At 34.8% G+C, this 19019-nt stretch overlaps 1 protein-coding gene across 2 annotated transcripts; it reads left to right on the forward strand.

The window, feature by feature from the left end:
• Window positions 1-463: 463 nt before the first annotated feature.
• LOC134694051 (uncharacterized) lies at window positions 464-18511 on the forward strand. Of its 2 annotated transcripts, XM_063555047.1 has the most exons (16): window positions 464-586; window positions 2176-2241; window positions 3407-3586; window positions 3866-4039; window positions 4391-4624; window positions 5479-5674; window positions 6442-6653; window positions 9200-9262; window positions 9734-9967; window positions 10715-10888; window positions 11470-11724; window positions 15162-15354; window positions 15999-16219; window positions 16557-16616; window positions 17435-17772; window positions 18415-18511. In XM_063555047.1, exons 1-16 carry the CDS (start codon window positions 544-546, stop codon window positions 18448-18450), a joined length of 2679 nt encoding a protein of 892 aa, XP_063411117.1. In that variant the 5' UTR covers window positions 464-543; the 3' UTR covers window positions 18451-18511. The 2 variants fall into 2 exon arrangements, with proteins under 2 accessions (XP_063411117.1, XP_063411118.1); XM_063555048.1 differs by lacking the exon at window positions 2176-2241 and having other exon boundaries at window positions 468-586.
• Window positions 18512-19019: the final 508 nt, after the last annotated feature.

Genomic DNA, 19019 nt, shown 5'->3' on the forward strand with positions numbered 1-19019 from the left:
TGTATGTTTTTTGTTGTTTTTTTTTTCCTTTGGCCTTTTTTATGATTTTTGTACACTTCATTTAACCCTATAAAAGATACTGTAGACTTCTATTATTTTAGTTTGCAGGCAAACATGTTCAAGAAGCAAAATTGATGATAAACAAATTATTTTTTTTTCAATGAAAAACCCGTTATTCTTAATTTCTTTTTGAACTGTTGGAATTAATGCAGACCATTGATATGCGTTAACGTTGTTCCTAGTTTTGAGGTACACAAATGGGATGTCGTTATATGATTACCTTTAACATATATTTAATATCAAACAATAATTAAATATATAACAAAAACTTTGAAAAAAAATGACAGTGATTTGAAACTATTTCATCAAAATGTAATTAAATTTTGATTATGTCAAATTGTTTTTTAATGGTGTAATCAACCTGTTTTAAACCCCTGAGCAAATTTACGCGCCAAATATAAAATAATGTAAATTTCGTGCACGGCATTTTATAGGACACTATAAAACACAAAATCGTACCACTTTTCAGCAGAGACTTCCAGGATGAAGTTCGTTGGAGTTATATTCGTTCTGTGTTTCATCGAAGGTAAGTTTTATAACTTTTACAGCTAATTTCATAATACGTGTAAAGCAAGACTTTTGTTAGTTTGCTTGCTTTGTTTGTATATAGTACAATTTTTATTGGGATAACGTGCAATCAAATTCATATATAAGGTTTAACTATGCCTGTCTATATTAGTATAAAATTATTGTTTGATTGTATTGCTTGACCCTCATGGGTGTAATTTTGCAATAAAGATTATTAAATTATTATATTGTTTGAAAATGTCAATGTTAATCACAAAGCTTGAATTAATGTGCATACAAACAGAGCATGCATTTACTCTACAAGCATTGGGAAATTAGCTGTTATTTCTCTTGCTAGAATATAATTTTATATATTTTCAATCTTTTAGATTAGACAATTTTTCAAAGTTTGCATGACTATTTACACAATAACATTTAAATGTGTATAAATGATTGTGAAAGTATTTATCTAAAAATCTGAAATTAGGAGAAGTTCAAACATAATAAATGCAAATTAGCCCTAAATATAATACAGTTGAGAAGTATATTATTTTGAATTGTATATTTTAAACAAATTGTATTCTCTGGTTCTGTCTTGGTCTTCTATAACATTTTAAATAGTATTAAACGACGGTGTTTTCTTGTATGACACTAATTAATGTCTAATCTTATGTACTAGTATGTGTGATCAAAACTCTTTATAGGGATATTCTTATTCTTTTTCTTATAGTATACCTTTATTAGACCGAATGTTTCTGTCTTCTGTGGCTTGTGATTCACCCTTTCCATATTTAATTTTCTTCATTTTGAACTTTTACATTTATTTTAAATTTTTTTGGACACTCGTTGAAAAAATATGAATATGTTTAAATAAATTATCGGTTTTGCCTTTTATATTTATTACCCCTACCCGTATATAGGGTATATATAAGAGCTGAACGAGATTTTGACGTGCATGTTTTTTACCGTCTGCAGAAGATGGCAAAATAAACAAACACACGACTTTTACCCACTCAGTTACAGTTTAAATCACCTTTAATTGTTTGCAGATGTCTATTGTTAATTTAAATCAATACCACTCACCAACATTGATAATATGAGGGGAGCTTCTCACACGTTTAACCAACTTAGTTTATTTTTGCCCCTTCTGCAGGAATGAAAAAAAATGAATAGAAAAATCAAGAAAAGTTTACAATTTTCTAAACTATATAAACCCCGCCACATGTATGTATGTGTGTGTCTCAAATCAGGAGCCTGTAATTCAATCATGGTTGTTTGTTTTTGTGTTGCATATTTGTTTTTCGTTCATTTTTTTTAAATATAAATAAGGCCGTTAGTTTTTTTGTTTGAATTGCATTACATTGTTATATCGGGGCCTTTTATAGTTGACTATGCGGTATGGGCTTTGCTCATTGTTGAAGGCCGTACGGTGACCTATAGTTTTTAATTTCTGTGTCATTTTGGTCTGTTGTGGAGAGTTGTCTCATTGGCAATCATACCAAATCCTATTGTTTATATTTATGTATATATGCATGTACTTAAAAAAAATTCCCTCAGATTTTTTTTCTCTCTTTTGCGCACATTTAGTCTTCTGCATTTTTTTTTCAGGATTGGAGGGATTTAAATCCCGGGGGATGAAATCAAATCCATATCCAGACAAGGGTGGCAGAGCAAGTAAATATTACCGCAAGAGAATTTGAGATTTGTTTCCTAATGCATGTAATTTAAATGTTTGGTAAGATTGTCTGCTTTCTACGTATAAATGTTTGCTCTAGCGTTGCAACGAAGGTAAACATATGCAGCCGATTTCATTGAATGTAGCCAAAGGTAATATTTTTGGTTAGCTTGCTTGTTAGCTGAACCGTGAAGTAATTAGGTCGGGTATACTACCCACCTTTCGAAGTAGCCTAGTCCAACAGATTTATCTTCTGATATTGCCTTTGGCTTCACACTCAATGAAATCGGCTGTAAAGGTTATTCTTAAAAAATGATTACAAGTTAACCAAACATTTGAATTACAAGCATAAGGAATACAGCTAATTGTACATTTAATATTGACATTTGATGGCCCTCATGGGGTTTTTGATTATGTGATTACTTGGCCGTTTTTTTAATGATTATTTGATTATTAAGCCAAATATTTCATGATTATTTGATTACCTAGGACTGTATTTTTAGTTTATGATTATTTGATTACTAAAGATAAGCAAATATTTAATGATTATGTGATTATATTGACAAAAACATGGTGATTATGTGATTACTAGGACCCCCCCCCCCCCCCCCCCCCATGAGGGGCCTCATTTAATATTGACATTTCAGCTTCTCGTACATTCTAACCATGATTGGCGTTTTCAGAGCTCACAAAAGTGTTTTATACTCGCACAGTACTAGTATCTGTTTAATTTGTCGCATGTTACATGAAAGTTCAGAGTAAAGTATAACTAGCTATTCCAGATAGAATAAACTAGGAGAAGAACGCCTAAAACAAAACTTCCGTTCGAGTTTTTCGTTTTGCTCATTGTTAAGAGACTGTACAATAACCTAAGTAACTATTATGGGTGTTTGATAAGCACCAACGAATAGTTTTTCAATACTATATAGGACCTCAATGTCTGAAATCAAAACAAACCCCCTGTTGTGTTTCTGCACGGGCATGAGGCTTATGGGATCAGGAACGTGTTAGTTCTCTATAGGTGGCGTACAAACGACCCTGAAAAATAGTCAATATTCATTGTTGAAGACTGTACAGTGACCTTAAGTTAACTTATATTTGGTTTGGTCTCTGTTGGAAATTTGTCTCATAGACATTCATTCCTCATTTTCTTATTTTCTATAGTATCTCCAATGGAACAAAGGAATGAGGATGTTGAACTATCGGTCACTGGACGGAGTGAGCAGACATCTGGTTCTAGTGAAGAAGAATCGGGATCAATGGAAGACGAAGCTAAATGCATTAAACCAGATTTTTATAAACTGCTTTCAGTTTTCAGAGGATTTCCCAAAACGGAAAGCAGAGGTAGGCAAAATAGCTTTATTGTTTAAGGTAAAAATAGCTTTAATTTATAGTGAACAAAAGCTTTATTGTATAAGGTAAAAATTGCTTTATTGTATATGGTTAATATAGCTTTATTGTTTAGGCAAAAAAAGCTTTATTGTATAAAATAAAACCAGCTTTTTGTAAAAGGTAAAAATAGCTTCATGTTATTTTCAGACTAAATGATAAATGATTTTTTTCCAGATCAAGTAATTCATTTTATTTTTCAGACCAAGTAATTCGTATTATTTTTTTTTTCAGAACTGAATGGTTATGAAGCTGATTTGTTTGAACCGTTGTTAGATCAATTTTGGGACACCAAAGACAAGATTGGTGTAGATAAAGCCCTGGATATTTTCATGAAGGACTTTTCCAGGTCCCTTTTTGTAGAGCGTTACCACTGTAAAGGAACACAACTTAATCAGATAATAATCTGTAAGTATCCATTATTTCTTTTTGAGCTAAACAAAATGCCCAAATTGCTTTACCTGGCACAACTCTTTAGTATTTTTTTATTTACGTTTTGCCTTAATTGCGATAGATTACTTATATTAGTATAAGTTCGCTTTTTTGAAAATCTTATTTAGTATAATATTTGTATTTCTTATAATGTCATGATAATTTTCAAAGATTCGAATACATTATGTCGCTTTTTTGAAAATCTTATTTAGTATAATTTTTATATGTCTTATATACTGTCACGATAATTTTCAAAGAATCGAATAAATTTTATGCCTTATATGGTCGAGTATACTTAATATAACATTTATTTCACTTTTAATATAGCTATATTGAAGATCCGAAGCAACAGCTTCATGCCAGAAGAATTGATAAGTTTTAAGTCTGCAATTGACCAGATAAAGCCTAAATCAAAGGATGGAAAAAATTCAAGCAAAGATCTATTGGATATGAAAAACCCCAAAACCAAAGTTGAAGACATCGTAACAGATGCTTTTATGGTGGTCTACGCTATATTACATGAAAATGCACCCTTTGGAATGGAGTCTCAGGAATTTAGTGGTACGTAATAGAACAAAGTGTTACAGAATCTTATCTGTTTACAAATGCTGGGGTTCGATTCAGGTTACGTACCCCATGTACTCGTGTTGTTATTTTGAAATTCTAAGCTATACTCTGATCACTCCAAGTGTATTTCTTATACAAGTCGAACTACATGTACCTTAATGTTTGTATTCAGCAAAAAAAAACAAAAGACCACGAAGACATAAATACTTAATACACATAATGATTTGATGATTACTTTTTCTTTGTTGTTTATCGGGTTCGTGAAATAACTCTGCCCTTTTCTGTTAAGAAATACCCAGTTATCCGTTCTATTCATACCATTAGGTGATATTTTGCCAAATTTGGTCGGACTGAAAAAGATATCATCTGTTTTAATATTTTCTGAAACACAATTGTATAAAAAGACGAGGGTATTATTTCCTCCATATGAGCATGTCCACCGCATAGACGTAGCATAGCATTTCGATATTTTCTAATGATAAGTACCGTAGGGGTTAGTCCGAGATTACTCTGACGTCCAACGGCTGTTATGCCAGACAAGCTGGGGCCGTGGACGGACCCACGGCCCCAGCTTGTCTGGCATAACAGCCGTTGGACGTCAGAGTAATCTCGGACCCACGGACCCAGCTTGTCTGGCATAACATCCGTTGGACGTCAGAGTAATCTCGGACCCACGGACCCAGCTTGTCTGGCATAACAGCCGTTGGACGTCAGAGTAATCTCGGACGGACCCACGGCCCCAGCTTGTCTTGCATAACAGCCGTTGGACGTCAGAGTAATCTCGGACTACGTAGGGGTTTACAAATAGCTGCACATTACACACGTATACACCATCTTGCTTATTTTAGATGTCGCCTGCTACCTAAGATTTGTAAGGCAAAATCTAAGACGTGAGGCCGAGGCTGATGTTACAACATTAGAACAGATTAAACAGATGTTTGCTGAATGGTCAACACGAGACTTCCCTTCCGTGTTTCAATGTACAGACCCTCGTCGTGTTGTCGAGATCTATAGGGAAAATTGGCAAGGAATTAATCTTCCAGAGTAAGTGCACTAAAGATGTAATAAAGAAAGTCGGTTGGTGTGGTATCGCATGCAGGAATTTGGTTAATTCAATTAGACGAAAGATTTATCTTTTAAAACATTTCTTCTGATAATTATTTTTCACTTTTGTATTATCCCTTTGGAAAAAAAAATATTTGTCCCGTTGTGTCATTAATGTTTTCTTGTTGTGTTCAGAGATGTCAGGGGTAAAATGTTTGTTTAAGTGGAATTCATATGTTTTATTCATTTTTTCACTTCAACATCCAGAAATTGAGCTCCTTTTAGTTTGCCTTTACGTAACACCTTGCAACAAAGTGATATTGTTTGCCCTAAATTAATGGAGAAGACAGGCTTTTTTCCTTGGAGAAAAATCCCAATTTGAAAAAAAATGGCTTAAAATTATTCCCAAAAAGACCTCTTTTTTTCCCAAACACTGCAGTCTCAGTAGTAATTGTGCATGAATACAAACTGAAATACAATCATTTAATCATTTTTTATGCCTAAAATCACTATGTGCAGATTTGAGGGTTCATTTATGTATCATCACTGACAGTAAGGGGTCCTATTTCAAATGAGGGTTTACCTCTTGAAAGGGGGTCTGCAAATTGAAGTTCCAGTCAAATTCATGGTTTATTATAAATTTCCCAATTTGATAAAAATGACGCATATTTTCCCAATAAAAAAAGGTAGAGGTAGTTTTGAAAAAAGCCAACAATATCACTGCAACACAGTCTTCCAAAGATGCTTTTTTTTTTAAATAATTTCAGAAAAGAGAACGAAGTATTCCAACTAGTCAGTCGATCTTTGAAGAAATTTTTACCAAAGTTTCGCAAGGATTTGCAGACGCTTTATGACACATTACATATCACTTTATCAAGAACAATTCAGAAGTTTGTAGTGAAAGTTTTTAATGAATTAAAGCCATTCCATGAAGCACAATCGGACGATGAAATGGTCGAGTTCTTTCAGAAATTTTTATGTAAGTATTTTTCCAGGTTTTCAAACTTTTAGCTGGTTACTCAAATACACTTGTTTTAAAATATCCCATTTGTTTAAATAAAGAGGATAACATATATTGAATGTGTGTACATTTTTTTATGGTAAAATTAGGATAAATCGATATTTTTTTGTATAATTTAATTTCTAAATATGTGCTATTGATTTTCAGAATGTTTTAATGAAACTTTTTGTTTTATTGGAACAAGAGATTTAATTCGGAAACAGAATTTCTCGTTTGTGCAAACTTTGTTCTTCCTAATTAAGTGTTGATTGACTTAAGCTATGCTTTCAAATCAGGGGCAGATCCAGGAATTTGTCAGGGGGTGGTCACCTTTTGAAATCTTAAAATAAAATTCATTTTTAGCTCACCTGGCCCGAAGGGCCAAGTGAGCTTTTCCCATCACTTTGCGTCCGTCGTCCGTCGTCCGTCGTCTGTCGTCCGTCGTCCGTCGTCGTTGTTAACTTTTACAAAAATCTTCTCCTCTGAAACTACTGGGCCAAATTGAACCAAACTTGACCACAATCATCATTGGGGTATCTAGTTTAAAAAATGTGTGGCGTGACCCGGTCAACCAACCAAGATGGCCGCCACGGCTAAAAATAGAACATAGGGGTAAAATGCAGTTTTTGGCTTATAACTCAAAAACCAAAGTATTTAGAGGAAATCTGACATGGGGTAAAAATGTTTAGCAGGTCAAGATCTATCTGCCCTGAAATTTTCAGATGAATCGGTCAACCCGTTGTTGGGTTGCTGCCCCTGAATTGGTAATTTTGTGGATATTTTGCAGTTTTTGGTTATAATCTTAAATATTATTATAGAAAGAGATAAACTGTAAACAGCAATAATGTTCAGCAAAGTTAGATTTACAAATAAGTCATCATGACCGAAATGGTCAGTTGACCCGTTTAGGAGTTATTGCCCTTTATAGTCAATTTTTAATCATTTTTCGTAAATCTTAGTTATCTTTTACAAAAATCTTCTCCTCTGAAACTACTGGGCCAAATTAATCCAGACTTGGCAACAATCATCTTTGGGGTATCTTGTTTTAAAAATGTGTCTGGTGACCCGACTATCAAATCAAGATGGCCGCCACAGCTAAAAATCGAACATAGGGGTAAAATGCAGTTTTTGGCTTATAACTCAAAAACCGAAGCATTTAGAGCAAATCCGACATGAGGTAAAATTGTTTAACAAATTAAGATCTATCTGCCCTACAATTTTCAGATGAATCTGACAACCCATTGTTGGGTTGCTGCCCCTGAATCGGTAATTTTAAGGAAATTTTGGTGTTTTTGGTTATTATCTTGAATATTATTATAGATAGAGATAAACTGTAAACAGCAATTATGTTCAGCAAAGTAAGATTTACAAATAAGTGAACATGACGGAAATGGTCAATTGACCCCCTAAGGAGTTATTGTCCTTTATAGTCAATTTTTAACAATTTTCATAAAATTTGTAAATTTTTATTAACATTTTCCACTGAAACTACTGGGCCAAGTTCATTATAGATAGAGATAAATGTAAGCAGCAAGACTCTTTAGTAAAGTAAGATTTACAAACACATCACCATCACCAAAACACAATTTTGTCATGAATCCATCTGCTTCCTTTGTTTAATATTCACATAGACCAAGGTGAGCGACACAGGCTCTTTGGAGCCTCTAGTTTTTATTGGCATCATGAAAATAGAATACACAAGATACACATGATTTATAAAATTGATTCTAATTTCATTTTTCTTGGACGCCTGCGTGCAAACATGGCAACAATCATGTCAAGTTCTAAATCTAAATTGTAATGCATGTGCATCAGTGCAAGTCCATTTAGTCGATCCTGGCCCATTGCAAGCATGTAAACATATTTTTTAGTAATCCGAGCACACTATTCGAACGCTCCCATTCACAACTTGTTACACTCATTGTGCAAATAATTTTGAGAATAGCATATATTTTCGGTTTTTTAAATTTATGTATAGAGTCAAACAGCTTTCTTATGGAATGTTCTTTTTTTTTGCGGAATTTTGCACACTTTCACATATGTATAATTATTCTCTTGAATATTTTGAAACGGGACAGGATTTGAATGATTTGCAATTGAAATGATGGAACAATCTTCACTTGAAAAGCATATTGGGTTTTCTTATTACAAGGTCCTGTCGAATGAATGATGCTTACCAAAAAATGATCATTAAATAGTTTTCCTACAGGAATGATACATTTTTCCTACAGGAATAATAAATGTTTCCTACAGGAAAGATAAATTTTTCCTACAGGAATGATGATTTTCCTACAGGAATGATGATTTTCCTACAGAAATGATGATTTTCCTACAGGAATGATAAATTTTTCTTACAGGAATAATAGATTTTCTAACAGGAAACAATATTCACATCAGTTAAAACAAATTGATAGAACAAATTATCTTCTGAAATTATAGGTCCTGTTTGTAAGCTCACGTGCCCTCATCTGTCGAAGAAATCGGACTGATCTTAATAAATACTGAACCGACTATCTCTTTTTCAGCCTCGGATCCTAGTGAACTACAGTTTGCTGAAAAATTGGTTAAAAGTTTAGACATCTTTGGCAGTAAGTATTATATCCCCTTGAACGAGACTGTCCTTCATTTCTGGTAAATTTTTTGGCTGAGATTTCTTATCCCAATTTTTGACTATATTGGTATGAATTTTCATGTCCACCGTTAGCTAGCATTTGCTTTTTTAGGGGGGGGTCTAAGATGAAAAAAAAAATTTTAGTTAAAAAAAGGCAGGATGACCATCTTGGCAATATAAAAAGGCAGAATGACAATGTAAAAAAAGTGGGGATGAACTAAAAAAAATTAAGGCACCGGTTCCGAATATGGTCCGAATAGTAATGCAGACTAGAGATTACAACAACAAAAAAGTCAAAAGATAATATTTTATTGTAGCCCCCCTAAAAATCAAATGGTAGCTCCCTTCTAACTCTTCACTGATTTGCCTAAAAAATGTGTTGATATTTTCCTGGTCTATTTTTAATAGATTATGGGTGCTTTTATTTTGTTTTTTTCTTTATAACCAGATGACGATATGTCTAGCGAGATAACAACCAAATCTACGCCTACTACACCAAATGTGTACAAATCGTTTCGTAGAGAAATTGGCGGCAAGACATCTACCCCCAGCCCATCAAGTGGTGGATCTGAATCTAACGAGGACGATTCTGGATCTGGTGAAGACAAAGATAAATGCATTAAACCTGCTTTTTATAAACTGCTTTCATTTTTTAGAAGATTTCCCAAAACGGATAGCAAAGGTAGGTAGATTTAACGTAGTTTTTTAGTAATAAGATCAAACATAGAATCTTCCATCAATAAAGGGGGCGGGGTTAGGAGGGGTCTTGATCCCGAACTCTTAGGCTTAATAACCCGAAATCCCGAGGTCCCGAATTTAGATAAATTTATATCCCGACATCCCGAAATTCGAAAAGAGAATTCCCGGATCTCGAAAGGGTTAATTCCGAAATCCCGAGCTTAAAAACACCCAATTCCGGAGTCACGATAAAACTGACTCAACACTCGTTAGCCCATTCATCAATCAATCAACTTATATACCGGTGTTTTTGTTTGTTTTTACTATCATAGTCTATTGATACACTTTCTAAATGAAAGACTGCACAACATACTTGAAAAAAACTATATTCATTCTAAAACACTTCCATGGCATTTCCAATTTTTGGATATCTATTAGAAATGCATTAATTGAACCGACTCGATATCTAATGCAGAAAAAAAACAAAATAGTTGTACAAACAACTTCGTAATTATATGAACGAATTAAGATTCTTTCATGCCATGCATTGTGCTCATTTTAACATGGGAAGGAATTATATTTGTCACTATCTTTATACCGAGCGATACTCATCCAGGAAGAGGGGGTGGACTCGTTTTTGACGATTAATCTTTACACAGTAAGATTAAACTGACCAAAGTTCCTTACCTATAAACTTGACACGGTTAAAACCATTTTCTAAGATCTAAGCCCTCCCCCTTTTTTTTTACAGAAATGACTGGTTATGACGCTGCTACGTATGAACCTTTGTTGGATAAATTCTGGAAAAAGAAAGGGAAGTCCGGTTTAGATAAAGCAATTAGAATATTCATGGGAGACTTTTCCAAGACTCTTCTTGCAGACCGTTATCAGTGCAAAGGGACACAATTGAATCAAATGATGATCGGTAAGTAGCTTTTAAATTCTCCCGATTTCTCGTTTTGTCTCGCATTTAATAACAAATTGTAGACAAACCCCATTTTTTTTTTTAAAGAAAAATACAAAATAAAATTCAACCGTATTTCCTCGATATGTCAATCTTTCATTATACTTTACCATAATCAATACTGTTTCATAATTTTCTTTAACAATTTTTTTTTTTTTTCTCAATAAATCCTCAATCAAACAATTTGATATGAAAATAAACATGCACCTGTCTCACCCCACCCAAGATGATTTGTTGGTGGTGGCAAGCGTACCTTATTAATTTTGTGAACCGTGTCGATGGTGTGGTGGTAAATTACTGGACTCCATTTTTGAAATGTCAAGGAGTCTTTCCTGGCATGATTTCACTGCTACGCATGCCACATAAAGCAGCAAAGACTGAACGGCTGAGTGAATTATTTATCTGCTGCTGAGTTGCAGTTAGCGCATGCGTAAAGTATAAGGTCATACTGCCTGTCGATTTTTCTTCGGAGTTTTTTTTCTTAAGTTTATACGACAAAAGCAAAGATCTACGTACGGCAACAAAATTTAATTTTATTTCAGATGTGTTGCGGAATACTACGACTAATTTTATGGCAGGAGCCTGGAATGAGATCCAAACGGTTATTGATCAATTAGGATCAACTATATCCGTTCCTAAACCATCAATTAAGGGAAAGAGGGCAACAAGAGGTGGAAAGAATGACATGAAAGATCCAAAATCAAGGCTTGGAAAAATTGTTGGAAAAGTTTTTTGGGTTCTCCAACAAACTTTACGTGAAGATGTAGCATATCATCTGGAAAAGACGGAACTCTACGGTAGGTACAGCGTATCATCTGGAAAAGACAGAACTCTACGGTAGTTACAACGTATCATCTGGAAAAGAAGGAACTCTACGGTAGGTACAACGTATGAAAAAGACGGAACTCTACGGAAGGTACAACGAATCATCCGGAAAAGAAGGAACTCTACGGTAGGTACAACGTATCATCCGGAAAAGAAGGAACTCTACGGTAGGTACAACGTATCATCCGGAAAAGAAGGAACTCTACGGTAGGTACAACGTATCATCTGGAAAAGAAGGAACTCTACGGTAGGTACAACGTATCATCTGGAAAAGAAGGAACTCTACGGTAGGTACAACGTATCATCCGGAAAAGAAGGAACTCTACGGTAGGTACAACGTATCATCCGGAAAAGAAGGAACTCTACGGTAGGTACAACGTATCATCCGGAAAAGAAGGAACTCTACGGTAGGTACAACGTATCATCTGGAAAAGAAGGAACTCTACGGTAGGTACAACGTATCATCTGGAAAAGAAGGAACTCTACGGTAGGTACAACGTATCATCTGGAAAAGAAGGAACTCTACGGTAGGTACAACGTATCATCTGGAAAAGATAGAACTCTACGTTAGGTACAACGTATCATCTTGGAAAAGATAGAACTCTACGGTAGGTACAACATATCATCTGGAAACGATAGAACTCGACGGTAGGAACAACGTATCATCTGGAAAAGATAGAACTCTATGGTAGGTACAACGTATCATTTTGGAAAAGAAGGAACACTACGCTAGGTACAACAGATAATGGTTATTTAATCACTTTTTGGGTTGGTATTAGACATTTGCGAAAACTCGCATACACCTACGATTAGGATTACGATTACACTTACAGGTAACATTTAAACTTTGGTCGTCTTAAAGAGTAAGCTACATGTATCTCTTTTATGATGAATTTAAAAGTTGAACAATTGAGTTTTCAAGCAAAACATGTAACCATAATTAACATATTTAATACAGGCGCGGATCCAGAGGGGGGGGTTCCGGTGGTTGGAACACCCCCTTTTTTTTAAACTTTTTTACGATCAATGTATTTGAATGGGGACATGTAGTTGGACCAGCCCCCCCCCCCCTTTTTTTTTGTCCCGGGTTAGAACCCCTCCCCCTTTTTAAAATGGCTTGATCCGCCCCTGTAATATTGGTCGTTGTGTTAAACTGTAGTTAAAGTATGACACTCTAAAGGCATGCATATGTTGAAGGCCGAACATTGACCTATAATAGTTTACTTTAATAAATTGTTATTTGGATAGGGAGTTGTCTCATTGGCGCTGATACTACCTCTTCATGTGAAAACAGAATACTTCTTTTTATGCTCTGGTTACGATCGTATCCGTCATATCACATGCTTTCTGTAATATTTGACGTTAGTGTTTCGATTATTAAAGATGACATTCATGCATTTATACCTATTTTTGAAGAAACATATAGTCGTCTCATTTATTGGCCTTCTTTGGATGAATGGCAGGACTTACAAGGTGGGGGGGGGGGGGGGGAAACTTCCGTTTGCAGTAGGGCTATTGACGGAACTTCAACTGAAATTTATAGGCCGATAACAGAACCACAGGAACAATGTTATTCGGGATACAGACAATTTCACTGCATTCATACTCAAGTTGTTATATCGAACGAAGGCAGGATATGTTATGTCGAATGTGGATTTCATGGACATCAAAACGATGCTCAGCATTATATGTTGATGCGAAATATTGGACAACAACTACCTTTCCCGGATGAGCTATTTCTGCTGGGCGACAAAGTTTATCGTAACAGACATCCAGTACTGACAGCTTATACTAAACAGCAAATTGTTAGAAAACCCCGGAATATGCAGAGAAAATGTAGAAAATTAAATAGACTGATAACCCACTATAGAGTTAAGGTTGAACACGCAATCGGAGAATTAAAAAAATATAAAGTTATGGGGACTTTGTGGAGACATCCAAGACAGTGATTAACATCTGTTGTGACCATATGCGCTGTTTTCGTTTGCCGGGTTTTTTTTGTTTTGTTTTTTTTATCTTGGATTGGAATCCCCTTTTGAAAATGGCTGGATCGACCCCTGATTCGTCGGTGCACTCTATATAACAATTCCATGAAAATAGTTAGTCTCGGAGGGGTTAAAACTCACGTCTCGAGCATGCCAGTCCAACCTATGGGGGATAATTATCTACACCGCAAAAAAAACGTCCATACTTAATGATTCCCAAAATCTCTATTATACGAATTGCATAAATAGAAAAACAACTTTGTACGTGTTTTTCATTTTTTTTCTTTCTTGCTGTTGAAAAAATATAAGCAAAGTTTTGACTATTTGAGTACACATATTCTTATATTTCAACTGAGTTTAAAATATATTTCCGACATAGTGAAATTAGTTGATAACTGTTTTTTTTTCTTTCGAACAGCTGTAAATAAAATTTCTATTGAAACAAACAAAAAAGACAAAAGTGTTTGTCCTATTCAGAAAATAATAAAAGATTTCAAAATGATACCAAACGGCAAGTGAAATTTCATGAAGAATAAATAGCTCAAAAACACCCGTCCGCTGTATTTCCTCCATTCGCCTTAAAACATAATAAAAGAGAGAAAGTTGTTTCAGCATAAACATGCTAACATGCCCCATGGTTGATTGTACCTTTCCTAACACAAAGTATTGTTGACTTTTTTCAGCAATTGTCTCAATCAAGGTTCTGCAACGCCAATCGCGATATTTTGTATGTCTCATCTTTTTTTTTTTTTTAGATAATGTAAGTTCATTCTATCATTCTTCGTACACTTACAGCATTACCAACCTAGATAACACCGCATACAACACATTGCTTTAAATTAGAAAAAAACTCGTTGTTCAACTACACTATCACTATCGTTATAATATATTGTTTTACTATATATTGTTTATGATCCAGGGTTTATTTTTACACTTTGAGAAAGCCCAAGATTTAAATGTTACCTGTAAGTGTAATTGTAATCCTAATCGTAGGTGTATGACAGTTTCCGCAAATGTCTACTATACACATTATACTGGTTTAGAATATCTGTCACTTCATAGACATTAACATGTGCTAACTGGTAATTAATAAAGTTAGTATTAATTTTGGTTTTGACCTAGAGGTTGGCAATTTTCAGGTCGGCAACAACATTTCGCTTAGAGGTTGGCAATTTACAGGTCGGCAACAACCTGCCGCCTAAAGGTTGGCAATTTCCACGTCGGTAATTGGTAATTAACACGTCGCCAACAACCTGTTGCCTTAAGTTTGGCAACAACCTGCCACCAAGAGGGTGGAAATATCCAGATTGGCAACAACCTGTCACATAGAGGGTCGCAATTTACAGGTCAGCAACAACCTGCCACCTAGAAGTTGGCAACGATAGTTTTTTTTCTGTCAACTACAGAAATAACTTTTATTTCAGATGTGGCCTGCTTCCTCGAATTTGTCAGAGGTGAAGTGAGAAGTGAGGTCGAGACTGGAGCATCTTTAGCACAGGTTAAAAACCAGCTGTCTAAATGGTCAACTCAGTACTTCCCGGATGTGTTCGAATGTACAGACCCTCGTCGTATCGTGAGGATCTACGGAGAAGAGTGGCGTGAAGTTAACCTACCAGAGTAAGTTTTATAAGGACAGTTGTCAAGTATAATGGGAAAGAGGGAAGTTAACCCTTCCAGAATAAGTTTTATAAGGACAGTTGTCAAGTATAATGGGAAAGAGGGAAGTTAACCTTCCAGAGTAAGTTTTATAAGGACAGTTGTCAAGTATAATGGTAAAGAGAGGAAGTTAACCCTTCCAGAGTAAGTTTTATAAGGACAGTTTTCAAGTATAATGGGAAAGAGGGAAGTTAACCTTCCAGAGTAAGTTTTATAAGGACAAGTTTAATGTGATTTATATGAGGGAGGTAATTGTAACCTCCCATAGTAGTTTTACAAGGACAAGTATAATGTGATTTATACGAGGGAGGTAATTGTAACCTCCCAGAGTAGTTTTATAAGTACAAGTTTAATTGGAATGATAGGTTAACCTACCACAGTAAATTTATCATTGAATGACTTATATAAAGGAAAAAATGCAGAAAGTTAACCACCCCGAGAAAGTTTATGACAAATATAATGTGAAAAAGACGAAGGTAACCTCCCAAAGCGAGGGACGTATAATGGGAGACTAATTTGAAAGGGGGAGGGGGCTTATACAAATAAGCTTTTTTTTGGAAACCATTATGATTAAATTAACCGCCTTTTACATTTATACATTCCAGGAATGAAAACAAACTGTTCCAACACTTCAGTGAAGTTATGAAGAAGATTATACCGCGTCTTGGAAAGGGACGTCACTCTGCCACAGCAGTTATGGACGATTTACATATTACTTTAACAAGGACAACTCACAAGTTTGCAATGAAAGTTATAACACAACTGAAGCCTTTCCTTGATGCCAGGTCCACTAGTGAAATGCTGGTATTCTTCACAAAGTTTTTATGTAAGTAGAATTGATTTCGGAATTTTAAAATTGTATCCCCTAAAAACAATAACTTAAATTTGTATGTGTTAAAAGGCACAAGATAAAAAAATTTGAGAACCTATGAGGTATAAATACGTGTTGTTGTGTTACCAAACTCTAGCGAACCTCATTTTTGATATTCACCGGGGAAAGTTTTTGAAAAATAATTACTACGATTATTTTTTGTTTGTTAAAAAAAACAAAATCATCTGACTTGTTTGATAGCTAGTTTTTTTAGCATTTTTTTTAATTTTTTTTATTCAATTTGACCTTTGAAAAAAGACACAATCCATACTAATAATGCTTTTGTTTTTAGCACCAGAGAAACTGCAATTTGCTGAGAGATTGATTCGAAGCTTGGACATCTTTGACCAGAGTAAGTTACAATTATCAAATTAGTTTTGGAGGTTGCTCGATGGTCGATGACTGCATTGTAACTCTAGCCTGTTGACACTGAGGTTATGAGTTCGACTCTCGCACGTGGCAGGTGTGCTCGACTACAATCTTAATCGACTCGCATCATCATTTTCCTCCCCTGTCTGGTTTCTCAAGGCATTCCAGATTCGTCCACCAGTAAAATCTGCCAGACAGTAAAGTAGTGCTACTATTAAGAGTGGCATTATATTTCAATCAAGCCTTAATCAATCAGTAAATATGGTTCGGCACATGAATTTTACTATGATTGAAATTTCTCCATGGACCATGGTTGCTATATAGCAATGCGTTATTGATAGCCTTTAAATAAAATTTTGAATGAGAACATTATTTGATATAAATATGTATATATAAAATCGTAAATGTGGTAGGATTACCAATGAAACTCTTCACAAGAGACCAAATTACGCAAAAATTAACTGTAGTCACCGTACGACCTCTTACAATTAGCAAAGACCATACCGCTAGTAAAAAAAAGGCCCCGAAATGACATGTAAAATAATTCAAACGAGAAAAACTCTTATCAAATTGTGTCATCCAGCAACAAACGGCCGTTAACCAGTCGCTCAAGATTTATGTCATGAAAAATACAATTTGAGGGTTTTGCTCGTGCATGTTTTTTTGTAAGTTGGTTATTTTTATTTTCTACTTTTAAGCTCTATTTATGTATGAACATCATTCCGGATTAGTATATTAATTGTCCCTGTAACAGTGACTTTTCTGCTGTTGCATTTAGTTTGATTTATTTATTTTTTAAAGCGCCAACCATGGGTCCGACTGCAGCGCCGACTTTGGCTCCCACAGCAGCGCCGACATGGGCTCAGACAGAAGCGCCAACCATGGCTCCCACAGCTGCGCCAACCATGGCTCCCACAGCATCGCCAACTATGGCTCCGACAGAAGCGCCAACCATGGCTCCAACTTTAGCTCCGACAGCAGCACCAACTTTAGCTCCGACAGAAGCGCCAACCAAGGCTCCGATGGTAGCGACAACCATTCCTCCGACATTAGCACCAACTGAGGATACGACGACAGTACCATCTGAAACAAGGAAAAGAAATAACTACCAAAGACGTCTCATGCTTCAGAATATTAAGGTAAGTCGAATGATTTAAGGTTGCTACATATTTCAAATTTAAATGTAAAAAACGAAATTTGTGGCAAATCACGATAAAGATATTTTTTGACTAATCACGGTAACATTTTAATCAATTTAACGCTAACTGTCCTATAGCTTAAAATGACTGACGCTTGATGCTAAAGGCCATAACTACCCCGAGTCTGAAATGTAATTTATTTTTTAACCAGATAAAAAAATATCAATTTATTAAGCATTAAGCAGATTTAAAAAATTTTGAAAATACATGTAAAAGCTATGACCTTGGAAATATTGATATATGGGAAATTGCATTAACACTCTTACCAGAATTATATGAAACTTTGATCATACTAGGTTTATATCAATAACATGTTTGCAACTTACGAAAATAGGTTCTTTAACTACTTGTGCCCCTTGGATATGTTAATTATAATGAAATCCTATCGAACTGTCTCAAAGCTTTCATATTAATAGAAGGTTTTAAGAACTTTTTTAAAGTTACTGTCCTTGTACCTTGGATAGATAAAATATGTGCAGCGAGGGGGACAATTTATACTGTTCTGTTATCGATTTACCTACAATTTACAATTCGTAATTTCATGCATTCATCTAATTCGTTCTTTTTTTTAATATTTTGTAGAAGTTTCTCAGTAAAAAGTGGAGCAGGGATGGATGATACCAATGAACAAGTCTTGGATATTTCTGAATAAAAAATATAAAAAAAAATTGTTTACAAATGTTTGGGTCGTCTTTTTATGGTGTTTTATGTTTCAATATTAATATAGAAATGTCCATCTTTTAAAAATACACGTTTCTGCTGAGTTAAGTTATGTATTTTTCCTTCACTTAGGGGTGTATCTGATTTTATTTATTACCACCACTGTTTTAATCGAGGATCATGATACTGGCTGCTCCGTTTCAAAATAACAAACTGTTTATCGGTCAGTGAACTGGATGGTCTGATTCCTTATTTCAGAGATTAAAGCCGTTTAAAATTAAGAGGGAAATGATTTTCTGTAGAATTTTCCTATGATCAGCATTAGCACCTCTGAAATAATTGATGGTATTCAGTTCCAATCTTCAATTGTATTTGGTAGGAAGCTGAGATCTAATTTCAAAGTGTACGTCTTGTTTGGAATTATGAGAAAGTGTTTAGTAATCATATTCTATAACACTGATACACATAGTAAATATGGCTTCTACTAACGAAAGCTCCATTTGGAGCTAATGTGTTTAGAGACTACT

The sequence above is a fragment of the Mytilus trossulus genome, chromosome 13, assembly GCF_036588685.1.
Source record: "Mytilus trossulus isolate FHL-02 chromosome 13, PNRI_Mtr1.1.1.hap1, whole genome shotgun sequence".
NCBI lineage: Eukaryota > Metazoa > Mollusca > Bivalvia > Mytilida > Mytilidae > Mytilus > Mytilus trossulus.

What these genes read in the sequence shown, in the direction of transcription:
- LOC134694051 (XM_063555047.1), top strand. Translation starts at nt 544, where the DNA reads ATGAAGTTCGTTGGAGTTATATTCGTTCTGTGTTTCATCGAAG. An exon ending in AGACAAGGGTGGCAGAGCAA is followed by an intron (nt 2,242 to 3,406) that starts GTAAATATTACC and finishes TATTTTCTATAG; the next exon opens with TATCTCCAATGGAACAAAGG. An exon ending in CTTGGACATCTTTGACCAGA is followed by an intron (nt 16,617 to 17,434) that starts GTAAGTTACAAT and finishes TATTTTTTAAAG; the next exon opens with CGCCAACCATGGGTCCGACT.